The sequence below is a fragment of the Acyrthosiphon pisum genome, chromosome X (genome assembly GCF_005508785.2).
Source record: "Acyrthosiphon pisum isolate AL4f chromosome X, pea_aphid_22Mar2018_4r6ur, whole genome shotgun sequence".
NCBI classification, from domain to species: Eukaryota; Metazoa; Arthropoda; class Insecta; order Hemiptera; family Aphididae; genus Acyrthosiphon; species Acyrthosiphon pisum.
Window position 1 is genome coordinate 27,544,458 of NC_042493.1, and position 9,434 is coordinate 27,553,891.

Here is a 9,434-nt window from a genome sequence, read left to right on the forward strand (position 1 = left end):
GGATAACTATTTTAGTTATTTTGTTGTGATTGTATAATATTATTCGTGGGTACTTGAAACTTCTAAAGTATACTATTATATATCTATGATAGTAGCCACGGTTTTTTGTTGATGTATATCGCGTTATAAGTACCTAATAGATATTATGATATGATTAATTTGGAATTTATTATATGTACCTATTATAGATCAATTTTTTTAAAATACTATAGACTATAATATAATATTATGTCTTATACCTAGACTGACATACCGTCTCCGCTCAGAATCGTTTTTCTTATACAATGATATTATATCATTGAATTCAAATTTAATACCATCCATTATACAGTGACCCACTTGTAACCTACTGTACAGCAGAGCGACATCCACTTACCCACCTTTTTTTGATATTGCTATTAAAGTAAATTATGTTAATATTAGTAATACAGCACCTAGGTTGAATTAGTTATTGTCGGAAACATCGCATTTGAAAATCTCATTGTTAAATGTTTAAAAGTACCCCCGAATACAATTTTCAAAGTGCATCTAAATAACGGGAATCCTTATTTTTCGTCGAAATATCTAAGTTTGAACCTTCAATGTCTATAGCAAAATTTTTTATATTTTTTAGATTGTTTGGTGACAGTATGAACTACCTTTGAGTTATGAGAAACATTGTTTTAAATTTCCAAACCTTAGCTAGACAAATTGAAAATTTTATAAATTTTTAACAACAAAATAATTTGAAAAGGTTCATGACTTTTGTCAAACTTTGAAAATCGAATGATTATAGAAAAAAATAACGCCTAAAATAACAATTTATGAGGAACCTTGAAAATCACCATGTACCATGTATAGAAAATTCAAATATAAAAGTTTGATGGAAATTTAATGTATCTACCATAATTTGTTTATGAATTACGACAAAACCAGAAAATTGTTTGTTGTGGAATCGTTATTTTACGCGTGAATATCTAATTTTGATACATTTTTAACATCAGACCTTCATAAAAATGCTTGTAGAATTACACTCAACTTTCTTTTAATTTCCGTAATAACAATTTAAGATGACCCTGTTATTCATTTTTAAATCTTAGGTATTAATAAAAAAAAGCAGGTAAAATGGTGATGCTCTGCTGAACATTAAGTTACAAGTGGGTCACTGTAAGGACGGTGTTTTGAATTAGATGATATAATATCATTGTAAACGAAAAACAAATCCAAGCAGACAATTTGTCAGCCTAGGGTATTTTATTTTATACATTTTTTAATACGGTAGTCGGTAAGTTGAATTAATATTATTTGCATAAAATAATATAGGTACTTTAGAAGTTTCAAGTACCCTCGAATAATATTTTTAAATTACGAAACAAAACTAAAATCGTTAATCTTCGTTTAAATTCTCTAATTTTATCAAAATATGAACTTTAAATCAAAATAACTAAAATACAAAAAACTTGCCTATACCTATATTTTAAAACTAATATTATAACAATCTGTGAGGAGCCTTGTATTTCATTTACGACATTTACAAAATATTACGAATACGATTTTATTGAAATTTATAAAAAAATAGAATAAAAAAGCAATCCTGTGCAGGCACAGGCCATATAAGTGAAATTTCCGCTTTGTCGTTCAATACAATTTCTCCCAGTGCGTTTATAGAAGTTTCACTTCAAAAACTAAAAAAATTAAAATTGTCGTAAACAGCTCAAAATATATTGGACATTTTATCAAGTTTAGAAAATTATAAAATAACTATAAGATAAACATTTCAAGTATTAGCAGTTAATCATTTTTGAATTATAACAAAATAAGAAAATCTCTACATGAGAAATAAAATGAATATTCAATGTTGTAAAAATTTGAGTTTCAAACGCACATAATAATTTAATTTGACTTTCCAGTAGATATTTATGTTTTAATAAAGCTAGACAAACTTATGAGAAATTTTGTATTAAGTTTTTAAATCTATAAAAAGAAAAATGTTTATAAATTCCTGACTCAAAATCATTTTCACATTTTTGTGATTTATTGGAATTTTATTAAAATTCAAACTTTAGCCACCCATAAAAAAATATTGTGGACATATTATTATTATTATTATTATTATACGCTCAACTTTTTTTTATAATTTCCACTAATAACAATTTACGATGAATCTTGTATTATATTTTCAAGTTCATTTATTTATTGGTTCATTTTAAAAATAGCTTAAAAAAATCAAAAATACGAGTATCCCAAGCCTTTGTACATCTCATCAGGAATCAAAATATTTTGAAAATTGTATGGTGTACAAAAAATGCTAATATAAATATTCAGTGAAAATGTCATGTCTACTTAAGGAAATTTTTATTAGAGTTACTCCAAAAAACCAAAATCAATTTAGCGTAAAAATTCCAGATTTTCATTAATTTTTTTTTCAAGGCACTTTTGAAAATGATAAGGAATTTAAATTTTGAACTTCCAAATGCACCAACTACATTCAATTTTCAATCGGAAAAGATACTGATGTTGGAAATCCAAGTAATATTTCGACCAATTATCGTGTACCTACACAGACATATAAAAAAATACACACTCATCGTTGTAAAATGAATTGTCATCACTCAGCTCAGAATCTAAAATATTGTGTATTTTTAACTACAAATAATGGCACCTTTTCGAAATTTTTGTCGAATTTCATCAATATAATAATTTTAAACGTTTATAAAAAAATATTGCAATTACGAACTAATGAACTACCACTATTTAATACGATTGTTAAGACATCAATAACCTCTTTTCAGCCTGTAACTTTCAAAGTATGAGTTACAAATACATCTTAATATAAGGAAAAAGTGCATTCATAAAGATAATTTATTATTTAAAACTTTACAGTGGACGTTTTGAGTATTCAAAATTTCCAGGACAAAATTGTACATTTGACATAATATTTGAAATAAAATTCCGTAAACAAATATCACGTTATTTCTAAAAGGTACCGTCGGTTGCGTCATCGTGAATATTTATCAACCATCTATATTTTATTGTTTATTATACCTAATCAGATATCTACATAATATGCTTGTATAATATGAAATAAATTTATTACACGATTTATAATTTCAATGACTCGCAAAACAAACATATTATTTTTTATTTATAACTTAATACATATTGTAGCCTAGTGTTCAAATAGTAGATATTTACCCTAATGCTGGTTTTTACATGATAAGCATATTATAGTTCTAACAATAATTCATTAAATGTCTTTATTTGAAAAAAATTCTATTTTGTCATAGAAAATTACCTGGTAACACACAACTGACCGACCCAGGAACCGACCACTGACCATAATATGGCATATGAGGATCAAGTGGATTGTTATTCACAGCTCGTACTGCAAATGAAAAAGTTTGTTGACCCTTATCCTGTTCATTATTACAATCCGGAACAGGAACACGGAACACGTTAGCTAGGTGAATAAAAAAAAACCCAATAAAATCCTATTAAAAACCTAAAATCTAGTACATTGATATTTACAATTGCTGTGGTACAAGAAATTGTTCGGATTTTCCTGTATTAGTGTGGAAGCCAAAGCGGTGGGCGAAGATGAACCGCTGTTCGTAGTTTGCGAATTTGTTGGTCCACTATGATGAGCTACAATCAATTCATAATAATCAACCGGACCAGCCGGTTTCGCGGGCTTCGGCCAAGATACAGCTATTCTAGTGCTGTTTTCGTAAAACAAATTTGGTTGAGAAACCCTTCCTGGCACTATATATAAATATGCATGTTACAACATTGAATCGTATTTAAATGATTTTTAAGTTTTTAACTCACGCCCTACAGCTGTTCGAACTTTTATAGGAAGTGAACGCTCTGAACAAACTGTTGTGCATGCTGTGATGGTAATTGTATAGCTTCTGTAACTTTCAAGGTGATCCAAACGACACTGAAAAATACAATTAATTGTATTAAATTATTAATACATACCTACTTATTGGATTTTTTCTTAAAATTGTATTAATAATGAATATATTAATATTATATACGTCATGTTTATGTACATATATTAAAATATTAACCTTTGTGTCGTGAACCGTAATACGGCGTTGTTCATTTATGACTTGCTGTTCATCAAATGAATCAATCAAATCCTGCTGCTGTATTATATCGTCCAAATAATAATGAATATGGTAGTAACGAACAACACCATTAGTGAATTTAGGAGGCGACCACTGAAGAGATACGGTCGTATTGGTCAGTTTCGTGACATTTATTATTAGGTTTTGAATATCGGGCGCTGAGTATTAAATAACATTAATTAATAAATATGAATAATATTATACTTATTGAGTAAAAATTAAATTATAACCAATATGTTATATACTTATATACGCAAATTTACCTCCTTCTAGAGTGGTGTTGAGCAAAGGATCGCTATGTAACCCTTCGCCATGTTTTGTTATCAATGCAATGGTAACCATGTATGTAGTATATGACTTGAGATCTGTAATGCTTGCAATTCCTCTGCTGTCTTGTGCCATCTCACCACTAACAGTCTTATTTAACATAGGTTCTAAAATGTAAAATAAATTAAATCTTTATTTTTATTTCTAGGTATTCACAAGGAAAAAAATAACGATTCTCACAACTCATTAAGTAATAATAATATACGTTTATATTTTATAAAAATGAAAATTTCAGTTAATAAAAAAATGTTATTATAACGTACAATATGTATATTATATTATTATGTATATTGGTACTGCGTATAAAGTATAAATAAGTATTTAAGGGCAAAATTTAAATTTCCGTAATCAATGCTTATTATAAACTAATTAAATATACATTTTTATATAATTGAATATTAATAAGATATGTTCGCTACTACAATATTACTAAACGTTTTCCTTCACTGATGTAGAAAATATAAATGTGTAATAATAAATATTTAACAATTAATTTATACTTCAGAGTAAATTTAACAGACAATATGTTTGTTGCTCTCAACTAATAAAACATAATATAATAAAATTAGATGTACGATAATAAATTATTATAGATCAACTACTATTATCAATAACACAATGAACATAATGTCATTATTATGTTCTCTACATTATATATTGGATCGTTAAATAATTAAAATAATGTCTTACCTTTACAAGCGGAATTATTTATGGATACTACAGGACAGTAAAATATACGAAATCCTAAAACTGCGCCTATTCTATCAGAGCAGTCAAGTTTCCATCTCAATTCCATAGACGTCGAGCTAATCATATTTACCCAGACATTTTTTATTTTTCCAACGACTAATCATAAAAAAAAAACATATTATAAATACAGTATTGAAATCTACAAATTATAACTCAGCGAATAAAATAATCTATGCTAATGTTTATACTTTTATTATGTAGTACTGTGCATGAGGCCCATACCATCCCACTACTAATAGAGGTTGGTTGATAAAGACTAATAACACCGGTCTTTAGTGCGCTTTGACTGTTAGCGCTTATTGCAAATTGATAAATTTTCATATGGTCCGATACAGTAATATTGTAGCAAGATTCTGAACTTGGTATATGCATCCAGTTCATGTAACCCTATATACACAAAAATCACAATTGACGAAAATTATATATATTAATAAACGATATACCTATTATTGGTAATTTTTTTTTTTGTTGGGGAGAGGGGGCAGGTGTAAATTTTTCGAAAATATTAGAAATTTAGGTGTTTATTTAAGGACTATTAAAAACCATTCAAAAATAACTTTAATATAGGTGGCATTAATAGGAACTATTTTTTAACTGTTTCACTTAACAAGTTAAAGCAACAATAGTTTCAATAACATCGATTAAGTTTAAAGCATGGTAATAGGTACTTACATAATATCTAGCTATAATTAAAACAATTATTTACTTATTATTTTGTTTAATCACGCTGTACAGTGTACACTGATTTTAAATAAAAAAATAAACAAAATTTAATGAATGTCATTGATTGATGAATACGTGTAATTGCCAAAACCACTATATAGCAAGTGTGCAATAAAAAACGTATCGTAGAATGTATTTTTAACAACAGTTTTCGTTGTTGTTTTAAAAAAAAAATGAACTAAGTTCTTTTTAACCGAGTTAATTTAAGAGGATGTCAGCGAATTATTTGTTTTCTCTTTATGACCAGTGCTCAATATAGCAAATTTGCGTTAACAAATTTTGTGTTGTAACTTGGTAAATATATTATTATTAGAGTGAACTTTAGATTTTTATGATATTTTTCAATTTTTTTGCGATATAAGACCATAATTTAACATAAAATTGAAATATCGTAAAAACACCAACGCACAAATACTGCAGATAAATTTCGTAACTTTAAGTTCGATAATAGATCGATTTACTTTAATATTTAGGCTAACAACACCAATCTGGTTCTGCTGAAGGTGAATTCTCTTGTCACGCGTGAGTCAGGGAAAAACAGATATTATAATAATACCTACGCTGTCTTCTTCTTAAAATACTTTTTATTCCATATTAGTTTTAAAATGCTTGATCTAAATAGGTACCTATAATGTTGTATATTATCAACGTATAACTCAGTGTTTTCAATGTTGATTAAACTTAACTAACTTGAGGTAATTTACAATAAATACCAATAGTAGTATACCTATTCTGATTATTTACGTTTGTTCATTTGAAAATTTTTATTTTAGGATCAAAAAACAGCATTCAAACACGTGGGCCATTCCCGCTTTTAAATATATATAATATATTAGGTATATTATAATTATTATATTATATTATATTGAAAAATATTTACAAGTTGTGTTACTAATTTACTATATCAGCATAATATTTAAATTCTACATACATTGCACTGGTATGGACGATCCTTATCATTTTCACACCAAAATATAGTATAATCATTGACTTGATCAGCTGCTAACAATTTTTGACTACTGGCATTTTTCCACGAAAGTTCAAATACACCTCGTTCATCAAATGCCATTTTCGTAAATGATAGCGGTTCTTCAAGTTCTAATAACAGTCAACATTACAACTCATTCAAACAATTATAAATGTAATTTATATACTTACTGTCTGATTCATTGGGAACGAAAATTGTCGAATAATCGGTTGATAAACCTTCTTTATTTGATGAATACACCGTAAAATTGTACCCAATGTCTGTACTGAGTCCTTCAAACTTGGCATAATTCTTATATGTTTCATTACTACGGTGAATACTATATTATTTGAAAAAAATTTCAATTTAGAAATGAATTCAGTAATAAATTAAAATATATACCTAAAGAAAGAAATAAATTGAAAAATAGTACTAACATGGTTTTGTTATCTGTAGTTGTGGAAGTATAGTAAGCAAGATACTCAAATGAGTCACCACATTTTTCGTTGTCTTCAATATTTTGCCAATAAATAAACACGTCTCTTTTGGATTTGTCGACTGGTGACGTAACACACTCGAAGCTTCCAACATCAGTTCGTGGAGGTCTTCTAGGTACTATAGGTAAATATTATTATTATATATTAATTAAACTATATTATTTACAAAATAATACTTAGTATTTAAATGTTTAAGTTTAAACAACTTTGTTATCATACGTGTAACCGTATAGATAATAATATATAAATAAACTTACTTGAAGGCTTGGTTTTCAATGTTATACAACCAGGAGGAGACCATTTATCCTCCCCACGAGCAACTGAAGAACGTACATATATGCGAAAATCGTAATGCGTGAAAGGGTATTTTAAATCAGTTACATTAAAATAATAATAGTCGGTATCACGTTCTCGACAATTCGAATAAGAATTAGTTTGATTGGAAGTTGATGACGAATTACAAACGTCACTCACATTTACAGACTGCAATAAATAAATGTTAAGTACCATAATATAGTTTTTATTTTTATTGGAAAATGAAATGCATGAGCACTTACATGCCAATGTTCAGGATTAGAATCCCATTGAGATTTATATTCGATCTTATGAATTAGTTCTCGTGGAAAGGCGGTCATTGTGCCTACAGACCACCTTATCATGGCACTAGATTGTGTTTTATCCACCACTGTAATATTAATAGGGCTCGCGGGGATAACTAAATAAAATATTTAAAAAAAATTTATTATACATATAGTAGGTACTTATATAAATTGTACAAGTTTATTATTTTAACGTAAAATACTCGTAATCTAAATAGGTAACACGTTTATCATTCATAGTTCAATAAAATGTAAGCAGCATTTAATTTTACCATTGGCGTAATGATGAAAACGTATAGGTGTAGTTGAATTTCCCAATACGTTATCGCCAAGTAATGTAAAGTAGTAATATTCGTATGGTTGCCTATATATTGGCGTGGTGGAAAAATCCCAATAACACGTATTTTCTCTGGAATCTGAATCCTTAGGACAATTTATAATAGTTCTGAAAAAAAAAGGATACTTGTATTTATTGTTACTAGCCCCAACTATAAATTACTATTATACATTACCTGCCTCCAGCACGACCAGGTAATCTGAAGAATAACTTATATGATGTTTTAATTGGGTTCTCTGGTTTGGTCCAATTGCACGTCAAACTTACCCAATTGTCAGATATACAAGAAAAATTTGTAATTGGGGCCGGTTTATCTAAAAAATAGTATATCGAATCAAAATAAATAATTTTTATTCAAAATTTTATTTTTATTTGCATCCATTTATATTATAATGTACGTATATGCATTTTAATAATTCAAATTAATAAAATGAGATACGGCTTTTAAGGATAACCTCACGGATCACAGTATATATTTAATGTGTATTACAAATATTTAAAAGCTCTTAAAATATAACAATGTACTTGAAAATAGCAATAAGTGTTAGGCTTGTATAAATAATGCTAATAAGTTCAAGAAAAACAAAATTAAGAAGAGTAATTTGAATTATATAATCAATTAAATACAAAGCGTATAAATTTCGACATATGAGATCGATAAGAAAATTACAGTTTGAACTATTGGACTTCAGCTATTAAAAAACAGTAAAAATTCAGGGTTGCCACAATTTTTTTATTTTCAAATTCCCTGACTTTTCCATGTTTTCCAGATAGATTAAATCAATAAAGTTTTAAAAAAAATTTTAATTATCAACCCAGAAAATATTAAAATCAACTAAAATTGTTAAATATTTTATTAAAACAATTTTGCGTGCTATGTTCGACATATTATTATTTTACATTAATGATTTTAATATCTTGTATGTAACTCCATAAAGAGTAACATAACATCTTATAATATAATTATAAATATAATTATAAATATTCGTCAATAAATAATTCAACTGAACTTATTTTTAGCTATTTCTGATCTTTCGCGAGGCGACGCGAGCGCCAGTAACTAAGGCCGGGGCTATGCACGGCGTATTCCACCGCGTTTTCTGTCGAATTTAAAACGCATTG

General features: G+C 27.6%; 1 protein-coding gene across 2 annotated transcripts in view; it reads right to left on the minus strand.

Moving 5' to 3' along the window:
* Positions 1 to 9,434, minus strand: part of LOC100163919 (domeless 2) — a 103,036-nt gene that overhangs the window by 11,288 nt on the left and 82,314 nt on the right. For both annotated transcript variants that reach the window (XM_029485176.1, XM_029485178.1), the window contains 14 exons: positions 8,488 to 8,626; positions 8,248 to 8,420; positions 7,934 to 8,091; positions 7,634 to 7,859; positions 7,317 to 7,494; positions 7,071 to 7,219; positions 6,844 to 7,010; positions 5,378 to 5,576; positions 5,130 to 5,285; positions 4,376 to 4,546; positions 4,053 to 4,270; positions 3,808 to 3,919; positions 3,508 to 3,741; positions 3,275 to 3,439 (listed from right to left, as the gene is read on the minus strand). In XM_029485176.1, the coding sequence (XP_029341036.1) occupies positions 3,275 to 3,439; positions 3,508 to 3,741; positions 3,808 to 3,919; positions 4,053 to 4,270; positions 4,376 to 4,546; positions 5,130 to 5,285; positions 5,378 to 5,576; positions 6,844 to 7,010; positions 7,071 to 7,219; positions 7,317 to 7,494; positions 7,634 to 7,859; positions 7,934 to 8,091; positions 8,248 to 8,420; positions 8,488 to 8,626 (2,445 nt within the window). The remainder of the gene's footprint in view (positions 1 to 3,274; positions 3,440 to 3,507; positions 3,742 to 3,807; positions 3,920 to 4,052; positions 4,271 to 4,375; positions 4,547 to 5,129; positions 5,286 to 5,377; positions 5,577 to 6,843; positions 7,011 to 7,070; positions 7,220 to 7,316; positions 7,495 to 7,633; positions 7,860 to 7,933; positions 8,092 to 8,247; positions 8,421 to 8,487; positions 8,627 to 9,434) is intronic.